General features: G+C 59.5%; 3 protein-coding genes across 5 annotated transcripts; 1 reads left to right on the forward strand and 2 right to left on the reverse strand.

Moving 5' to 3' along the window:
• Positions 1–183: 183 nt before the first annotated feature.
• On the forward strand, positions 184–16,696 carry NECAB3 (N-terminal EF-hand calcium binding protein 3). 3 transcript variants are annotated; one of them, XM_060123858.1, is made up of 13 exons: positions 184–365; positions 2,407–2,431; positions 3,983–4,091; positions 5,070–5,095; positions 5,291–5,388; positions 13,374–13,510; positions 13,794–13,912; positions 14,038–14,117; positions 14,222–14,275; positions 14,805–14,917; positions 15,086–15,163; positions 15,679–15,770; positions 15,867–16,696. In XM_060123858.1, exons 1-13 carry the CDS (start codon positions 249–251, stop codon positions 15,893–15,895), a joined length of 1,077 nt encoding a protein of 358 aa, XP_059979841.1. In that variant the 5' UTR covers positions 184–248; the 3' UTR covers positions 15,896–16,696. The 3 variants fall into 3 exon arrangements, 2 of the variants coding, with proteins under 2 accessions (XP_059979841.1, XP_059979842.1); XR_009535490.1 differs by lacking the exon at positions 15,086–15,163 and having other exon boundaries at positions 15,529–15,770; XM_060123859.1 differs by lacking the exon at positions 15,086–15,163.
• Positions 5,999–9,177, reverse strand: ACTL10 (actin like 10). The gene is made up of 2 exons (XM_060123590.1): positions 9,163–9,177; positions 5,999–7,730 (listed from the first exon to the last, which is right to left on the reverse strand). Exons 1-2 carry the CDS (start codon positions 9,175–9,177, stop codon positions 6,570–6,572), a joined length of 1,176 nt encoding a protein of 391 aa, XP_059979573.1. The 3' UTR covers positions 5,999–6,569.
• C15H20orf144 (chromosome 15 C20orf144 homolog) lies at positions 10,489–11,706 on the reverse strand. Its single transcript, XM_060123860.1, has 2 exons — positions 11,578–11,706; positions 10,489–10,875 (listed from the first exon to the last, which is right to left on the reverse strand). The coding sequence occupies exons 1-2, from the start codon at positions 11,704–11,706 to the stop codon at positions 10,489–10,491; spliced, it is 516 nt and encodes a 171-aa protein (XP_059979843.1).
• Positions 16,697–18,787: the final 2,091 nt, after the last annotated feature.

Consider the following 18,787-nt stretch of genomic DNA (forward strand, 5'->3'; position numbering starts at 1 on the left):
TGAGCGCCTGGAGAGGGGCTGGCGTAGGGCCGAGCTCTCAGACTGGCCAGTGCAGGGGCCGGGCTGGGGGGGGGGGCCTCGGCGGCCCTCCGGGCGGGGGCGGGGGCGGAGCCTTGGGGGGCGGGGCCCTCAGCCTCCGCGCCGGCGCCGATCGTCGGGCGCCCCCCCTTCCTGTGCCCCGAAGTCCGCGGCGGTGGCGTCCAGAGCCCGCAGCCGCATAGAGCCGGAGCCGAACGGGTGGCGGCGCCATGGCGTGCGCGGGGCTGCTCACTGTGTGCCTGATCCGGCCGCCTGCGCCGGAGCCCCCGCGACCCCCCGCGCCCGCGCCGGCAGCCGGATCCGCAGGACACGCGCTCTTCCAAGACGTGAGTGCGGAGCGGGCCGGGGGCGCCGGCGCTGTGGCCCTGGGGGTGGTGTCTCTCGCGGTGTCTCTCCAGGTCTCTGTCGTATCTCTCCCTGTGTCTCCCTGGACTCTGTCTCTCACTGCCCCCGTCTCTGCGGCTCTCTCACTCTGCTTTTCCCTGTCTCTATGCCCGTCTCTCTTCCTCCAGGTCTGTTGGGGACCCTGCCGCTGCCTCTGGGTCTCTGCCTCCGCCTCTGGGTCTCTGCCTCTCTCACTATCTCTCTCTGACCCTGCTGTCTCTGTTTCCGTGTGTCTCCCTTATCTTTATCTCTCAGCCTTTGTGTCCCATTCTGTCTCTCATTCTTTCTCTCTTTATCTCTCCTTGTCTCTGGTTCAGTGTCACTGTCCCTCCTGCCCCCCAACCCGAAACAACCCCATGTATGTGTCTGGCTGCGGGGGGGCGCTGTCAACCCTTGATCACAGGAGCAGTCACAGTGCCCCTCTATGGCAGCCCGGGTCCAGGCTGACCCAGGCAGGGGGGCCTGGAAGAGGAAGCAGTCCCCTGACTCCTGACCTGGTGCTGACCCAGAGTCCCTTAGATCCAACCCAAGGATCCCACAGTTGGTCGGGGCTGCCCACAGTCACTCTCTGTGGTCTGTACACCCTCTCCTGACTGGCAGGTGGCCCTGCAGCCCCTATGGACACCAGCGTGGAGCAGCCTGGCCCGACCTCGGTCACTGCCCTGAGCCCCTTCCCCACCTTTCACCCCAGCCCTCAGTCCGTCCTGTGCCTCTCATGCCCCCACTCCCAGAGGTCCCTGCCAGTGGGAAAGGCTGTACTCCTGCCCCCTCCCCACTGTCCCTAGTGACTCAGCACTTGACCACAGTCCTCCCAGCTGGAAGGGACCTGACCCTCCCACTTCCCAGATGGAAAAACCAAGGCCTGGAGGGTTAGGGATATGTCTGAGATCACACATGGAGGCAGGGGCACACTAGGGTGTGGCCCTAGGTGTCCTCATTCTCGGCTTAGCACCCCTCCCCCACTCTCACCCCCGTGTGTCTCCAGGCTGCTGGGCTGCTGTGTGGACCCCGAGCCAGTGGCAGACCTTCTCTGAGTCAGGCTTCTGGCTAGGGATTACATTCATCCCTGAGCCTCACTGACCCAAGAAAACAGTCAGAGGGAAGAGGTATTCAGGACCTGGAGCTGATAGGGGCTCTATGTCCAGGCTTTGGCCTGCCCCTCCTTGCCAGGCCTGCTGATGTCCTATTTGCTGGGCTGCTTTGGGTGACCTGGGAGTCTCTGCTCCCTAGGGGAGACAGGGACCAAGTCTTGACTCTGCTCCGCTCTTGTTGCCTCTGTTGCCCTTCCTGTCTGCTTCTCCATGAATACAGTCTGTCCACCCTTGCACGTACACACACACACACACGCACGCACGCATGCACACAGGCCTGCCCAAGACCCTCATACTGAGTTGGCCTCATAGGAAGCCCCAGCCCTGGAAGGGTTAACCCTGGGCTGCTCCCCTGTGTGCTAGTGGGAAAACAGTCACCCACAAAGAAAGGACGAGCCACTACCTGCATGTCAGGGTCTTCAACAAGCTCACAGAGACACAGCCCGGAGTGGGCAGAGTCTGGGACAGACCATAGCCACACAGCAGAGTTGGGGTTCAGGTCTGGGATGGGTGCCCAGGATACTCAGGCCGCATCTTGGCCCATCTTCCCACCTTCCTCAAGCTGGGACCGTTCGAGGGCTGATGCATCAGACAGAACTTGGGACTGACTCTGGGTGTGGGAGGTGAAGGTGCAGAGAGCTGGCTTGGAGCACCCCCCACGAGGCCAGGCCCGCAGAAGTGAGCAAGCAGTGGGGCCCATTGTGTGCTCTTCCTGTGCTCACCTTGCTGGAAAAGCTCCTGCAGGGCCGAGCTGGGCAGGGAGCTGGGACCATGCTGGGCAGGAGGAAGGGAGACGCAGGGGGCAGGCCAGCCACCTGGGGCTCTGTTGAGTTGGGTGGGAGCCACTTGCCTCCCAGCTCACAGCTCCCATCCATGCCCTTTTGTCCTTTAGGTTTTCCGCAGAGCAGACAAGAATGGTGAGTGTGGTTTCCCCTGGGTCCCACAGTGGGGGCATGGGTGACGGACATCAGGGAGGCTCAGGGGAGGGTTGGGGGTTTGGGGGCACAGTCTAGAATGGAGAAAAATCTTGAGAGGACCCAAATCAGCAGAATGAACCCCGGTGTCCTTCTCGGAGGAAGTGTTGTTTTGAATCAAGTTTGGCAGGATGGAGAGTGGAGGAAATGTAACTTAGCCAGAGGCTGGAGGTGGGCGCTTATTTTCATGCAGTGCCCTGGCACACTGGGGGGTACTTCTCGTATATGACCTTATGTTGTCCTCACAACTGCAAGCTAGGTGAGAATTCTTCACCCCATTTCACAGACAAAGGAGCAGGGGCCCAGAGAGGTAAAGCAGGCTGCCTGAGGTGGTGGGCCTTGAGCCCAGGTCTAATGTGATGCTTGGCCCCAGGCTCCCTGTGTGAGGGGCTTGGAAGGGTGTGGTCATGGAGATGAGGCCCTGTGGGGGATTCTATCTTAGATTTTTAGAGTGCTCAGTAACTTTCCACATTACCAACCATCTGGACACAGGGAGGGCTTGGGCAGGATAAAGCTAGGCCCAGGGAATCAGCTCCTCCTGCCCTGGGTCCTGGGCAGTCTCAGACTCTGGTCTGGCAAAACCTTGAAAGCTAAAGCAGGAGCCATTAGGGGACCCTGCAGGCAGGTTGCTGCGCATAGATGACTCAGAGCAGCCCACGGTACCTTGATTGGCCAGTGGAGGGTCTGAGCTGAGACAGCCCGTCAGCCTTGACCTCACTTTCATCTGGGGGCTTCAGACCTGTTTATGTTTCAGCCTCCTTGAGAGAGGATTGTGTCCCTACCCCTTGCCCCTTCTCCCTGGGTCTCTTCAAATTGGTGGAGACCATTTGTTCCAACCGGTTCATCAGGGCACATGGTCTCATTTGGATCCTGGCATCTTGTCTGGGGAAGTTCAGACCCTCCCCCAGCTCCACTCTCCCCACCCCATCTGCTTAGAGACCTCGCAGGTGACGCTCTCGGCCTCTGCTACATGTGCCCTGCGGATGGGGAGGGCTTTCCCTCCTGAGCCAGCCTGCTGCTACTTACAGGGGCTCCACTCTTAGGAAGCTCTTATCTGACTCCCTGTGGCTTCTCTGTGAAGGGCCTGGGTCCAGAGCACAGAGGTCCCCTCCACCCTGAGAGCCACACTGGCCAGCACGTGGGGCAGAGACCCAGCCCCGAGTCCTCCAAGTGACATGATCTGACTGTGACCCAGGCTGTTGTTCATTTGTTTCTTCATTTGGCAAACATTGAGTCCGTACCCAGTGCCACATGTGTACTGCCCTGTCCCTTGGGTGCCTGCAAAGTGGGCCCTGTTGCCTTAAATGGGCGCCTCTGGGGGCCCCAGCCCTTTTGTCCCCAATGGCCAGGCCTCCCATCAGCTCAGAATCCCATTCCACTTGGCTGGGTGTTTGTGAGATGCTGCAAAGCCTTCAGTGGGCCTGGATCTTGTGGCAGGGGTTCAGCCAGGGTCAGGGATACTGACTTGGCTCTCTGTCCACCCACCCTGCCCAGATGATGGTAAGCTCTCATTTGAAGAATTCCAGAATTACTTTGCCGATGGGGTTCTCAGCCCCGGGGAGCTGCGAGAGCTGTTCAGCAGTATTGATGGGCATCCCGCTGAGTGAGTACTCAAGGGGGATGTGTGCACCGCATGTAGATGTGAGGCCAGGCTGTCCCAACCCCACTGTGTCTCCTGCTGCTTTGGTTCCTTATGGAGGATGAGGGGGGCAGAGGGAGAGGGGTGCCAGGGCTCAGTGCCAACTTTACCCACCCACCTACCCCCTCCCTGGCTCCAGCCTTGCTCATCACACTGCTTCCAGCTGGGACCCCAAAATAGCCAGGCCTGAGTCACCACCTATGGTTCAGCCCACAGGTGTCCCCTCTTCCAACTCCTGCTTCCTGCAGGGACCAGAGGATGCCTGGGGACAGCTGGCCCCCGCCTGCTTCCACCCATGGATGCAGGTGCTTCCACATCTATAGGCCTTAGTGCGAGTTTGCTTGCCTTCTCTCCTGCTTCCTCACATGGGTGCACACACATGCACAGCTATCCCTCCCTCTTACTCCCCTTCCCGCCATCTCCTTAGAATAAATCCTAGGCTCCCATGTCCTCCCATGTCCTCAGGCTTGGGCTGGACCCTTTGTCTGCAGTGCTACCACCTAACCACCACCAGATACTCCAGTCAGATTTCTTCTCCTTCAAGGCCTAACTTAGGCAGCCCCTCCTCCAGGAAGCCCTCCCTGACCTACCAAGTAATACTCCATGCCTTCTCTGCATTTCCGCAGACCTGGGACCTGGCTCCCCCTTCCCAGCTCTAACCACTCCTCTCTGGCCTGTGTTCATATCTGCCTCCCCGGCCTGAAACCCCTTTGGAGGCAGAGAGTGGGACTGAAATTTTGCCCTCAGGGAGTGTTTGGCGGGCTGATAGTACCCGTGCTCCCCCTCTCTGTCCACTGAGCAACTTAACCTGGGGTGGAGTCAGAAGTTGCCTCCTTGTCGCCCTGAGCTGGGCAGGAAGAGGAGAGGAACATTGGCTTCAAAGTCCCAGTTTACCAGGCCCAAGTCAGCGGGTCTGAAGGGCACCTTCTCTTTTCCCTGTAGCAATTTGGAAACGGAGAAACTGTGTGGTGAGTAGGCCCATGGGAGCTCTTGTCTCCCGGGACCCCTGGGCAGGTGGGTGTGATGAGAGGCTGTTGCTGGTGTCCCATGGAACAGGATCGGCTGGGCTCAGGGTATGAGGCCTGGTTGGCTGCTGGGGAATTCCAGCTTGTAAATGGGGGCGTGGGGGTCCGGGAACCTTTGAGCACCTCCTCTGCCCTCAGACTACTTCTCTGAACACCTGGGCGTCTATCGGCCTGTGCTGGCTGCACTGGAGTCGCTGAACTGTGCAGTGCTCACTGCCATGGACACCACCAAGCTGGTGAGTAGAGGGGCTGATGGTGGGTGGCCCAAAATGAGGGCATGGGGTGTCTGCTGTGCTGTGGCAGCCTCCACCACTGGGCTCAGGGCTGTGGAGCTAGAGGCCTGGGTTCTAATCCAGGCTCCCACTTTCTGGCTGTGCATCTTTACCTCTCTGGGCCTCAGTTTCCTCATCTGTAAACTGGGCATTATAATAGAACCTACCTCCAGACATTTGTTGTGACAATTAAACGAGAATGAAGGCAGGGATTTTTGTCTGTCTTGTTCTCTACTCTATTCCCAGCACCGAGACCTCTGCCTGGCATGCAGTAGCCACGTCACACCTGGAGCTGCTGCTGCTACTGCTTTTATTATTGACCAGACCTAACTGTTGTGGGGTATGAAGGCCAGCTCCCAGCAGGGATGGGCTGTGGGGGAGGGCACGCTCACACACATCCAGACGCTCGTACTGGTGGGGGGCAGCCTAAGGACATGCGTGAGTAGGCAGGCGTATGTGCACCCATGTGTTGGTGTCTGTGTATGGACATGTGCGCACAAGCATAAACAGTGCTCATGGCCCAGGCTCCAGGCCCTTGGATGGTATTTTAAAAACACCAAAAGGCACCCCTCCCTCTGTGTTCTTTTTAAGAAATGTCTCCACCTAAGGGGGTGAGGAAGGAACAGTGAGCAGGCCTGGGATTGTGCCTGACCTCACTTTGAGGCTCTCAGCAAGTTGATGATCATCTGAGGACAGGGCTTCCCCTTCTGGTTGCTTTCACATGGGATTTAGTAGTTTTTCAAACAGTCATCCCTTGGGGCCTGGCATGGGATGGGAATCCAAATGGTATATGATGAGGGGTTGGTATGTTATGAGGACTTCCATATCTGTGGCCTGGACACAGGTGGGGGCATCGCCTTCCTTGTTGCCATGGAAACAGGGCCCTGGGGGTGGGCCCCTAGACTGGCATTCTCTGAACTGGCACTGGTTAGTGGGGATTCAAACTGCAGGTCAAAGTAAGGGCCCCAGGGGTCCTGACCACCTCCTCCTGGCCCAGAAAGGGGTAGAGGGTGACCCATCACCACACGACTCTGCAAGCTCCAATCACTGAGCCTTTTATCTGGCACTCAATGCCTCTGATAGAGCTGCAGCTCAGCCTGCCAGGTGTCTCTGCCTCTGCACCCCACCCCCCAGTCCAACATGAGTCAGTTGAACACTTCATGCACCAGCCTGGAGCCACATTCCTGGTACATGGCCCGGGTCATCCAGTGGCATTGGAAGGAACGCAATGAGGCCACCATGGAGCCGCCTGTCCACACTGCTGTGCCACGCCCGGGTTTGGCCACCAGGCGAGGCTGCAGTGCCCCATAACCATGCCGCCGGCACTGGGCTTCCAGCTCCATCTCCAGGCGCTCAGTGAAGCCAGGGAAAAGCGTGGAGCCACCGGCCACCACCACGGTGTTGGCCAGCCGTGTCCGTAGTGTTGTGGGCATCCTCTGCAGTGCCCGGAAGGCCAGGGTGGGCAGTCCCGGCTCAGCCTGGCCTAGCAGACCCGGCTGGAAGATAGGTTCCGGGCAGCGGAAGCGCTCACTGCTGAGGCAGACAGAGCATCCATTGCCTAAGTAGAAACTGACAGGACGGTGGCGGGCAGGGTTACGGAGGTCACCCTCGAAGTCCAGCGACACATAGCAGCAGCGCTTCTTGAGCTGTGTGATGACCTTGCGGGGCAGGGCATGCACTCGTTGATCGGGGCAGGCTGCCACCAGCAGGTCCCGCAGGTAACGCGACAGAGTACTGCCTGCCACGTCCAGCCGGAAGGTGGCCTCGTGCCACGAGTGACCCGCATAGATGGGTGTGGCGTGGCACACGCCAGCGCCCGCCTCCAAGGCCAGCCCGCTGAACGCGCCGACAGAGCAGAGCGCCAGCAACGCGGTGCTGGCTATGTGGCACGCGGGCACCGCCAGGGCCTCGAACAGCAGCTCGGCCACCCTCTCGCGGCCCGCGGGCGGAGCCGACGGCGAGTCGCTCACCAGCACCGGCCACTGCTCTGGGCACACCCGCAGGCCGCCCACCAGCAGGCGCTCCCACAGCCCCTCCAGCGCCTCCCAGTCCACCACCACGCCGTGCTTGATGGGGTGCGCCCGCGCCACGCCGCCCGCCAGCTCACAGCCGGGCAGCACGGGCCAGTCCCAGCTGGGCACCAGGCTGGAGCTCTTCAGTACCAGGCGCGGCTGCTCCTCGCCCGCGAAGCCCGCCTTGGTGAAGCCCGAGCCCTGGTCCACCACCACCGCGACGCGGCCCAGCGAGGGCAGCCGGCGGACCCGGCGGCTCCCGGACAGCGACGCCACCTTCGGGCCGGCCACGCCCTTCAGCCCAAAGCTCCGCCCCCGGCGTGAGAACCCCGCCTCAGCTGGACTTGATGGTGGCCCGCCTTTCAGCTCTTGGCTCTGCTTCGTGGGCCTACGGCCCCGCCTTTCTGCGCTAGAGAACTATCGCTCTCATTCCTTGGGCTCCGCCCTCTGGTCCTGAAGTCCCACTCTTCTGGCCGGAGTGGAGGTCTCTTTTCAGCTCTTGGCTCCGCCCCTGGGCCTGAGGCCCGACCTTTGGTTCGTCAGTCTCCGCCCTAACTGGGCTCTGGCTCAGTCCCTCTTGGTCCTCCTCTGGCTCAAGGCCCCACCCCCTCTCTGAGGACTCGCCTGGGTGGTGCGGCTCCGCCCCCTAAGTAAGCGCTTGCTGAGGTGGACGATGAGAGGGCCGCTTTAAGAGATTGAGAAGCCTCCAGGAGCAGCTCTGAGAATGAAGGGGTCTTGCGGCAATGTTTTCCAGACATATATCCCCCTTGGGGACCCAGGAGTCCACTTCTCAACTGGGCTTGACCCAAGTATTGTAGCTCCTGGTCGTGGAGTTTGGAGGGGGTGGTCAGAGAAGGAAGGAAAAGAACTTGGACTCATTGTGACCTCAGTTCTCAGCACCTGCCGCGCTTTCGCAGCCTCTACCCTGATGAAAACATCTCAGATCCATCCTCTCTCCTGGGACAGGGTCAAGGGCAGTGATTTTGACACCCAGGGGTCTGGCCTCAGCCGCTCAGCCCAACCAATTTGATTCCTTCCCCAAACCACTTCGGATTATCTGATGTGCTCTGGCCAAATGTGCGGCCCCTTCCCTCTCAACGCTGAAGAGAAAGCTCTTAATCATGGATCTCCAGCCACCCTGAAGATCTGTGTGCTTAGCCTTCAAGGGCCCAGGTAGCCCACAAAGGGATCCTACCTTCAGGGGCTTACAAACATGGACTTGAGTTTGAGACTCAGTTCTGAGGCTGACTCACTGTGCACTGAGCAAGTCCTAATCTCTCTCTGGGCTCAGTTACTTCCTCCGAAAGGTGGTCGTCCTCACACACAGGAAATAGTCCACGTCTTGTCTCTGCAGAGTCTCTTTATTCTCTTTAGGACCATTCTGGATGCAAGTTGAAGACCCATTCCGGTGAGCTTAAGCTAAAATACGGACTTTTATCACAAGGGTCTTGTATGTCTTATGGATACCAAGGCAAGGGTGAAATCAGGTTTTAGGAAAAGACTGGAATCAGGGCCTGACTGTCGGCCTGTGGGGGACCCAAGATGTGCACTGGCTCTGTGTTCTGGTTATATTCTTCTCAAGACTGGCTTCAGCCTGTGCACGTTCCTGTAGAAAACATAGTCTCCTACAGCTCCTAAATTACAGACCTAGGGAAGGGGCTGAGAGGACCAGCTTGGGCCAATTGCTTATGCCAGGAGGTGTGGCCACATTGAGGAACGTGGTTACCCTGATTGTAACCATGTGGATGGTAGGAAAGGGTCAGTTCTCACAGAGCAGCAGGGGAGATGCTATGGGTAGTACAGCCTCCAGCCTGATGCAGGTGATGTGGTGTTGACACTGACAAAAGTGTATCTTCAGCAGAAGCTGTGCCTGTGGTTTTAGTGAACTGGGACCTTCACCCCTGATGCATCTGCCCCCAAAGGGGGCATTCTGATGTTGGTCTCCAGTGGAATGCAGGCTGCAGGTTTGGCAGGGCTGGAGGGGATAGGGTCCGGAGCTGGGTTTGGGACCCAGGAGAGAGAGAAGCAGCTGGGTCCCGCCCACAGAAAGCATGCAGGGCCTCTTGTGGGTGAATTAGGGAGGTGAACCTCGAATTGAAGACCACAAGTGGCAATATGGCCAGAGCAGGGGTGAGGGTGGAAGTCACTAAGAAGCCCTAGAGGCGAAGACCAAGGCTGGGGGTCTGGACCTGTACATCCCAGTAATAAGTTTGGGCGTTTCCCTGTGCACAGCGGAGAACCAGTGTGAGCTTATGAGCGGGAGCGTGAACTGCCCTACAGACCAGTGGTTTGGAAGAAGCCTTTGGTTGCAATGTGGGGAAGAGGATGGGACAGGGTAATTTGGGAGACAAGTCACTGAGGTGCCTTGAGGGTTACCAAGCAGAGTGGGTTAGGAGTGAGGGGTCAGAGGACCAGGGACCCCAGCCTCTCCTCCTGGGTGCTCTCACAGGCAGAACGTTGAGTCTAAGCCTCAAACTATGCTGACCGTGAGACCGTCACAGTTCTTCCCCAAGGTGGTGGCTTTTTGCCTGGGACCTTCCCTCAGCTTAAGAAAGACCTGTGAGTGCTGGAGACTCTTGGAGCTGCCTGGCCTCTGCTGGAAGCAGGCCCCTCCTCCTAGCGTGGCCAAGCCTGGGTTTGCCCAAGCTTTCTTCCATTGGGCCTGCAGAGCCGTCAGGATCTGACCCGGGCCTGGAGCTGGAGGGGAGAGGAGCAGCCTCCCTCCACTGTGGCACGGTGACACCCCCCCCCCCCGCCCCGCCAGCCCGGAATAGGGGTTCTGACTCTTGGGTCACAAGAAAGGAGGAAGCAAAAACCGCCTTGGCTCCAGGCCATGGCTGTGGCTCTGCCTTCAATACGCCTGTTCTCCCCTGTCTCGCTCAGGGCCTCAGTTTCCCCCACCCCAACTCTACGCCCCGATGCCTCAGACAGGGAGGGCTACAGGTGCCAGGGTTGCTATGCGCTCTTTATTGGTATGGACTGGGGTCCGGAGGTCCGGGCCAGGCACTCAGTGCCGCGGGCGAGGGCAGCGGCGCCGCTTGCTCGGCTGCTCCTAGGCAGGGTAGGCGTAGCGGCCAGCCTTGCTCTCCGTCAGCAGACGGGCGACAAGCCGCCGCCAGCCATGCGCGGCCTTGGCCCCGCCCCCCACGCCGGGCCCGCCCGCGGGCCCGCCCGCCACGCGGCGCTCCTCCTGCTGCAGCCGTGCGTCCAGCAGCCGCAGCAGCAGCTTGACTAGGATCGTCTTCGTTTCGCGCCCACGCGCGCTCTCGCGCCGCTCAGCGCCGTCGCCCGCACCTTGCAACGTGGGCGCCGCCGCCTGGGAGCCCAAGGGGGCGCCCGCCGCGTCCTCACCCGGCCGCCCGGGCCGCGCGCCGGGGCCCGCCGTCGCCTCGGCTAGCTGCTGCCGCTTATCCAGGCGGAAAAGCAGCACGATCTTGGTCTGGGGGTGGGGCAGGGGCGTGAGGGGAAAGAGCACCCCCCCACCTTCCTATCGGGGACCCTCACCCACCCGGGTTCTATCTCCCAGGACCCTGCCCCCTCTACGTTTCCGGGACTCCTGCCATCCTCCCAGCCCGGGCAGGGGGAGGTGGGGGAGGCAGGCACCCTGCCCCCCTCGCCCGGGATCCTGCCTCGCCCCTGGAAACCCTCACCCCCGCCCCTGCCAGGCTGACCTCCTGAGACCTCACTCCGGTCACGTTTATGAAATACGCTGCCTGCCCTCCCAGCCTCGATGCTGAGACCCTCACCCACCCCGGCCCCGGTCCAGGGCCTCTGCCCACTGAGGAGGGGGAATGGAAAGGGGGCATAAGGGAACTCCCTGTGCCCATAGCCCCAGTGGCACCAGCTAGGGCTGATTCGCCATGCCAGGACCTCCACCCATCTGTCCACCGTTGGGAGAATCCCCTCCTGCTCCCCCTCCTAGGCTCTCAAGTCTCATCCACCTGGTTTCTGGAATACCTGCTCTCCCTTCCGGGTTATTAGGACCCCATCCACACCCACGAGGGTTCCTGGGATCCTCATCCTCAGAAGGGGTTCTCTAACCCCTTCCATGCCCCACAAGGCCTAGAGTCTCAGCATCCCCTCCTGTCCACCTGTCCAGGTCCCCTGAACTCCATCTGCCCCTTGCCCCCCTGGGACTCACACTCGGCTTCTTCCACTTGAGGTGGTTGAAGAACTGCTGTTTCCGCCAGGCCTTGTCCATGTCAGGTGGCCTCTCCTTGCGGGCCTGCTTGGGCACTTTGGTCCTCTTGTGGGAACTGTTGTTTCCCATGGCAGGGCTGGTCACCACTGGGGGGGCCCGGCCCATGCTGCCTCTGCCCTGCCCTGCCCTCTCTCTGGCTGGGGGTTCCTGCCCAGGCTCTGTCCCAGAGAGGCCACATTGTGACCTCATGGGTCAACCTTACCAGCTCCGGGCTCCGAGCTGCTCCTCCCAGAACACACGGGCCAAGCTCGGCTCCATTTACTCTGTCTGTGACTTCTGGCCTTGGTTTCTCAGCTGTAAAACTGGGCTAATGACCATAAGTGAGGTGATGCTTGTAAGGTGCTTAGTGGTGAGGAGAGGAATTTCTGTGACCTGGGTTTGAATTCTGACTCTGCCGCTAACTAGTTGTGTGACCTTGGCCAAGGTAATCAACTTCTGTAGGCTTCAGTCTTTTCATATGCAAAATGGGGTCAATTATGTTTCCTGTAAATTATTACGAGGATTAAATGAAACTCTGCTTAGAAACAGGGCCTGACGCAGAATGGGTGCTTGTGTCAGCCAGGTTCTTTGGTTGTAAACAACAGAAACTGATCAGTCATCTTAAGCACCAGCAAGGGAATTTATTGGAAGGATTTCGGGAAGCTCAAAGAACGGCCAGGAAGTCTAGAGATCAGACTTGGAGAAACCCTGGCCTGTCTGAGAATGAGAGGTCCCAGCCCCACCTCTGTCCCTGCCCATCTGACGGCTGAATTGAGGCAGGTTATGGGCAGAAGACGAAGCCCTTGATGTAGGGTGCCTCTGGAGCCCCTTGTGGAGGGGCCACCACAGCTCCCCAGGACTCCCACCCTGTACTGTGTGTGTAGGTGGAGTGGGCACGTTTCTTGTTAGAATTATGTTTGACAATGAAAACAATGGCAGTTCTTTATTGAGAACTTACGTGCCAGGTACTAGGCTGAGCCCTAGGTAGGCGATAACTCACTGGAGCCTCTCAACAGCTCAGCGAGATGGCTATTACCATCCCTGTTTTATAGGTGAGGAAACTGAGGCACAAGGAGATGAAGGTAGCTGGGGAGTCTCTGAGCGTTCCAGGTGGGCAGCACAGGGCCTGGCACATGGTGGTCCTCCCTGTCTCTGCCTGCCTTGGCAAGGGCTGGGGGGAAATGGCAGTGTAGACGGGGATCAGTGCTGGTGTGTGTGTGTGAGGCCAGCGACCTGCTGTCTTGTATCTGCAGCTCCTAGTAAGAGGTGCTCAGTATATGTTTGTTGCATGGATTAGTGAATGAATGAATGGATGAATGAATGAATACTAAGCCTGTGAGTTTGGGGCCAGCTGGTGAGTATGGCACCATATCACACTGTCATTTTGCCTCGTGGGTCAAAATTGCCCTGCCCCACCCGACCCAGCCCAGTCTAGCTGTGCCTGCGGCCTCACTGGCTGAAGGTGGGAGCCCCACCAGGGAAAGGGCCTTGAGGGCCAGACAATGGCAGATGCTTCTCTGTGAGCTGGCCTCATACCTCCCAGTAAGACAGGCCAGGCCCAGACAAGGAGGGGGTCCGGGGTCTGCTCCCCACCGAGTCCCAGTGCCTTTCTGCTTATGCCAGGTCTGCATGTCCTCTGCTCTTTAGGCTGCCACTGTTGCTCTGGTGAGCAGGGGGTGGGGCGCAGGGGGCAGCTCCCCATTCAGAAGTACATGCTTGGAGCCAGGAGATGCTGACCACGCCCCCTCTGCCCCCAGGAGTATGAGCGGGCCTCCAAGGTGGACCAGTTTGTGACACGCTTCCTATTGCGGGAGACGGTGAGCCAGCTCCAAGCCCTGCAGAGCTCGCTGGAGGGGGCGTCAGATACCCTGGAGGCCCAGGCCCACGGCCCACGGTGTGTGAGGAGCTCCGCCCACCTGCGGGTCCGGTTCATGAATGCCCCTTATCTCCATGTGTCAAGGCCCTCAGCTTTTATCATGTTCCATGTTCTAGCATCCTGGACCCCAAATTCTTGTTCTTAGGCAGGGAGGCCAAGAGGGGTGAGCAGGGGTGGCTGGCTTTGAGGCTGGGCCTCAGTGTCCCGGGAAGCCTGTCTTACCCACCCAGGCCCGTGCTGGGGCCCTAGAGCTTGGCCCCGTGAGTCTGGGAGCAGTGGGCTGACCCTCCACTCCCCTCAGGTCAGATGAAGAGAGGGTGGAGGTGCAGAGCAGGCCCCGAGGCAGCCGGCGGGCGGGGCGCAGGGCCCTGCGGAGTGTCAGTCGGTCACCCACCTGGTCTCCTGGCTCCTCTGACACAGGTGGGTGTGCCTGCGGTGGGATGGGAGGGCACGGCATCCCCCGGGGCCCCAGTGTTTGCTCCTCCACTTTCCCTCAATTCATCCCAAGAAGCCCCAGCCTGAGGGGGCCCGTGCCTGACCCCCAGGGCAGAGCTCAGAGGCTGAGATGCACTGGCGGCTCCAGATCAACCGTCTCCAGGAGCTCATCGACCAGCTGGAATGCAAGGTGAGTGGCCGTGTGGCCAGTGCCCCGCGCCTGTGGACCTTTTGGGAATCCGCCCAAGCCAGGCACACACCAGGGACCTGGCCCACGCTCTGCGTCCCTCACAGGCCCCCCGGCTGGAACCCCTGCACGAAGAGGAGTTTACCAAGGGGCCCAACTCGGTGAGTGTGTGAGAGGGGCAGGCAGCTGGGTGTGGGAGTTCGGGAGGAGATCATGAAGTGAGGAGGTTCACGGCCAGCTGCCCCCAGCCTCTGTCTTGTACATATGCCCCCTTCGCCAGGCTTGACCCAGCCCTTGTCCCCTGGGCCTGGCAGGCAGGTGCTGGGTTCTGGCCCTTTGCTCTGTGACCCTGCAGAACTCTGTCCTTCCATGGGCGTCAGTGTCCCTTGTCTACAGTTCTGAAAGCTGGGTCTGGAGCAGTGAGGGCAGAGGCTAACGCGGGCAGGAGGAAGGGGTGCCACACAGCAGGAGAGTGGGGCAGTGGCTAGATCGAGGCAGCAACCTTGGTGATGGGAAGAGGGGATGGAGTCGGGGAAGCTGGGGGCCAGGCTGGGGCAGGAGCCCGACCTCAGGGCTGGCTGGGTCTGGTGCAGGACAAGAAGGGTGGGGTCGTCCTGGAGGCCACAGCAGTCCCTCACCCCATGCCCTGCCCTACCGCACCCCAGCTGACCAGGCTGCCTCTCTTGCCAGCACATCCTCGTGGCCCAAAGGCAGGTGCAGGTGGCAGAGGAAGCCCTGCAGGACTTCCACCATGCCCTGTGCTGCTACGTGGACTTCACAGGGGCCCAGAGCCATTGCCTGCAGTGAGTCCTCAGCCGGGTGGTGGGCCGGCCAAGGTCGGGGTGGGGGGTGAGCACGAGGAATGCTGGGACTGAGCGTCCCGGGCCAGGGCTCTCGTTAGACACCCCTGGCTAGGTGGGCAGAGGTGGTGGCAGCCCAGGCCTGGCCTGGCCGTCTCTTTGGCCCTGCAGTGTGTCTGCCCAGAAGATGCTGGACAATGCCTCCTTCACCCTGTACGAGTTCTGGCAGGATGAGGCCTCCTGGAGAAGGTATGAGTGGTGGTCTAACAGCTAATGTTTATTGAGTATGTGCCCTGGAGTGAGTCAAGCCTGGGTTCAAATCATCCTCTCCTATTCACTGGCTGTGTGACCTCAGGAGAGTTACCCCTCTGAGCCCCAGTGGCCTCCTTTTCAAAATGGGAGTGATCATAGTTCCATCCTCTTATCACCTAAATGAGATGACATGTAAAGAACTGAACACAGTGCCAGGTACAAGGTAGGTGCACAATGAATACACACCTTTACCACTGTGCCACACCCTATGGCATAGGGCCTATGCCACACGCCTTGTGTGTTATTTCATGTAATCCTCCCAGTATCCCAGTGAAGTGGACACTATTGTCCCCATTTCACAGAGGAGAAAACTGAGGCTCAGAGCCACTACGAGGAAGGACTCAGATCTGAAACCAGGCAGCAGGACTGGGTGGGAATGGGGAGCTTTTAACCATGTGGTCCTGATCCTTGGGGACCAGCTCCAGCCTTGGTCCACCTGCGGCCCTCCCCAGGCACCAGCAGTCCGCCTGCAGTAAGGCCTTCCAGCGCATCCTCATTGACCACCTGCAGGCTCCAGACACCCTCACCACTGTGTTCTTCCCAGGTGGGCTTCAGCTCCAACCCTCTCCACAGCCTTGGGAACTGGGGGGAAGGGCAGTGGGCACCTGATGGCCTCTGACTCCCCACCTCTGACCCTCAGCATCCTGGTGGATTATGAATAATAACTGAGCCTGACCTGCATAAGCCAAGGACCCTGGAGCCCTGCCTGCCTCCTTCTGGAGCTTCTGGACTGGTCAGCTCAGCTCAAGACCAAGGACGCTGCCACCTCCTATACCTGGGGCCTGGCTCTCAGCGGCCTCCCCTCCCAGAGCCAGCTGGCGGAGAATCTCTCAGCCCGGGGATCAGAGACTGGGCTGCTTGCTGTGTATTTCTTTCTTTAACAGTGTATTTTATTGCTCATAGCTTTGGCCTCTGAGGCACTCTGGCATCTGTCTAGCTCAGGAGCCTGGATTCTGGTCCCCTCTGCCCCTGCCTTGCTGTGTGACCCAGGGCAGGTCCCTTCCCTCTCTGAGTGGGCCTTGGGCTGTCTGGCTACCTAGTGGGTGCCTGCTTTCTTCTTGCTATCTCGGGGCCAGGCTTCTGCTCTTCCCCAACCAGCAGCAGAACCAGGGCTGATGCTCAGGGACTGTCCATACCCCCGAACCTCGACCCCCGAGGCTGGGCTGGATCAGTCTGCAGTCTGCAAGGACCTGGGTGTCCCCATCACCCTCCTGGGCTGGCAGGCTCCTGACTCTTTCAGCACCTGCGGCTGCACCAGAGCCCTCTGCAGGATCCTGGGTTGGTTTGCATGTCATTTGCATATCATTTGCATGCTCATGCCCACCCATACTAAGGGCACTATGGGAAGCCCCAAGGTGACCTTGCTAAGTAGCAATAATTTGGCTCCAGAGTCACCTGCTGCCCCCAGATACCTCTGAACCCCAGCCCAGGACCCCAGCCCAGAGGCAATAAAGGCAGTAGTCACCTCTGGCATCGTGTCCTCTCTCTCCCTTGGCAAGAAGGCCAGGCCCCCATTCCTGCTGATAGTGGGAACTTAATCACGGCCAATCCAGGTTTCCTCAATTCAGGACCCTCTCACCCCACAAACCCTGGTTCTAGGGTCATTCCTGGGAAAGGAGAATGGACATGGGCTCTGCCTTAATCCATCCCAAATCCTGGGGGTTCTAGCTTCACCCCCCCTTCGCTTGCCAACAGGGTGTGGCATGGAGCTGGGGACAGGCCACAGAGCCCTCTCAGGGTCCCAAATAGCATGGCCGATCCCTGTGAGAAGACCTGTCCCCAGACAGAACCTCCCCCGCCCTTCCAGGCTGGATTTGTCACCACCCCTACCACCTGACAGAGCCATAGGGCAGTTCCAGGAGAACAATGGCTGAGTCGGTGCTGCCAGCTACTGGTGGAGCCTCCTGTGAGCCATCCTGGCGGAAGGGACTTGGGGCATGGAGGGAGGTGACCAACACGGAGGGAGGTGAGAGGTGGCTACACAGGATGCGGGCTCTAAAGGGGAGGCACGTGGCACAAGAGCAGAGGCTGGCCTCTGACCTCGTCTGGAGGGTGTTGGGGTCAGGAGTTTTTAGGCAGAAGAAATGCACAGGTTCAGGCTCTGAGCGGGAGGAGAGCTTGCCTCAGAACTGAAGGAAGCCCAGAGGCGGGCTGAGGCCAAGGCGGGGAGGCAGCAGGGCCTCAAAGGCACTTGGTCTTGAGGAAGCTGTGGTAGGTTTTAAGGGGTGACTGGCCCGTGGGCTGAGTGACATTTCCCCAATGTGCTTGACTGCCCTGGTGGCGCCAGGTCGTGGCTGGGCCCTGAGGCTTGGCCAGGAAGGCAGCTCAGGGTAGATGTCCTAGTTTGGGAGGTTTCTCCCCAGTGACCCCTGTAGGAGTTCAGACTTGGCAGGGACAGACAGAGCTGCTCCCACTGGCCTAGCCACCCAGGCCAGAGAACCAGCACGGGGGTCCCTGGGGGCTCCTCGGCCAGCACTGCACCAGGCTGCACCCCACTTCCTAGAGTCCCGGCAGTTCCTAGAAAGTGCTGCCGGCACCTGAGTCTCTCAGGTCTGGGCAGCTGGAGGAGGTGTCAGTATGTCTTTGCTAGAGAAGAAGGCCATCCAGGAGGAAATAATCCTGCTTTCTGTCCTATGTTCTAATTCCTTCCGTTCTGTTTCCTTTATGAAAACAGTACCAACAGCAAACCCTCAAAACTAAAAAACTTCCCATTGCCTTCTTTGAACAAAGATGCTGAAATTCTTAAGCTCAAGCTGACACATCTTTGTTTTTTTGCGGTACGCGGGCCTCTCCCTGTTGTGGCCTCTCCCGCTGCGGAGCACAGGCTCCGGACGCGCAGGCTCAGCGGCCATGGCTCACGGGCCCAGCCACTCCACGGCATGTGGGATCTTCCCAGACCGGGGCACGAACCCGTGTCCCCTGCATCGGCAGGTGGACTCTCAACCACTGCCGCCACCAGGGAAGCCCAAGCTGACACCTCTTAAGTGGGTGCCACCCTTTGCCTGTCTCATCTCACCCTGCAAGGGTGTTCTGAAAGTTAACAGTTTTTGTTTTTTTTTAAGATGGGCTGCATCTTCCCTTCCTTGCTGAAGGCTTGGAGGTGCCAGGGAGGGCCCTGCACGTGGAGGGGAGAGTGTCAGTCCTACAGGGTTGGGGAAGGCCTCTTGGAGATGGTGATGTTGGGTTTGAGCTGTGAAAGAATAGTGTAGCAGTCTCCAGACAGATGTGAGGGGCAGACAAGCAGGGAGAATGTTGCAGACAAAGGGAGCAGAAGGAGGAACTGCAGAGTGTAAGGGATTGGAGGTGAGTGGGGAGGCCAGGCCAGAGGGAGTTCGAATGATGTCTTGCAGGTAACGGGGAGGCGGGGGGTTGCCAGACAGGGGAGTGCTGTGGGCAGGTGTGGAGCTGGACTGCAGACAGGAGCCTGGAGTTACAGCTACAGGGAGAACAAAGTTCTGAGCTGGGGCTATGGGGGTACTGAGGGCCCCAGGTTTTTGGTGTGTCTACCTACCTCTCGCAAGCCCACATTCATTTCCATGCTGCCATCCCCCCAGGCTCCCA

Source organism: Lagenorhynchus albirostris, chromosome 15, assembly GCF_949774975.1.
Source record: "Lagenorhynchus albirostris chromosome 15, mLagAlb1.1, whole genome shotgun sequence".
In the NCBI taxonomy this organism is placed as follows: Eukaryota; Metazoa; Chordata; class Mammalia; order Artiodactyla; family Delphinidae; genus Lagenorhynchus; species Lagenorhynchus albirostris.

Excerpts from the sequence above, each read along its gene's own strand:
- NECAB3 (XM_060123858.1), top strand. The coding sequence starts at position 249 with ATGGCGTGCGCGGGGCTGCTCACTGTGTGCCTGATCCGGCCGCCTGCG. Across the intron at positions 4,092-5,069 it reads ATTGATGGGCATCCCGCTGA|CAATTTGGAAACGGAGAAAC; the intron begins GTGAGTACTCAA and ends TTTTCCCTGTAG. Across the intron at positions 15,164-15,678 it reads GATGAGGCCTCCTGGAGAAG|GCACCAGCAGTCCGCCTGCA; the intron begins GTATGAGTGGTG and ends GGCCCTCCCCAG.
- C15H20orf144 (XM_060123860.1), bottom strand. The coding sequence starts at position 11,706 with ATGGGAAACAACAGTTCCCACAAGAGGACCAAAGTGCCCAAGCAGGCC. Across the intron at positions 10,876-11,577 it reads TCAAGTGGAAGAAGCCGAGT|ACCAAGATCGTGCTGCTTTT; the intron begins GTGAGTCCCAGG and ends CCCCACCCCCAG.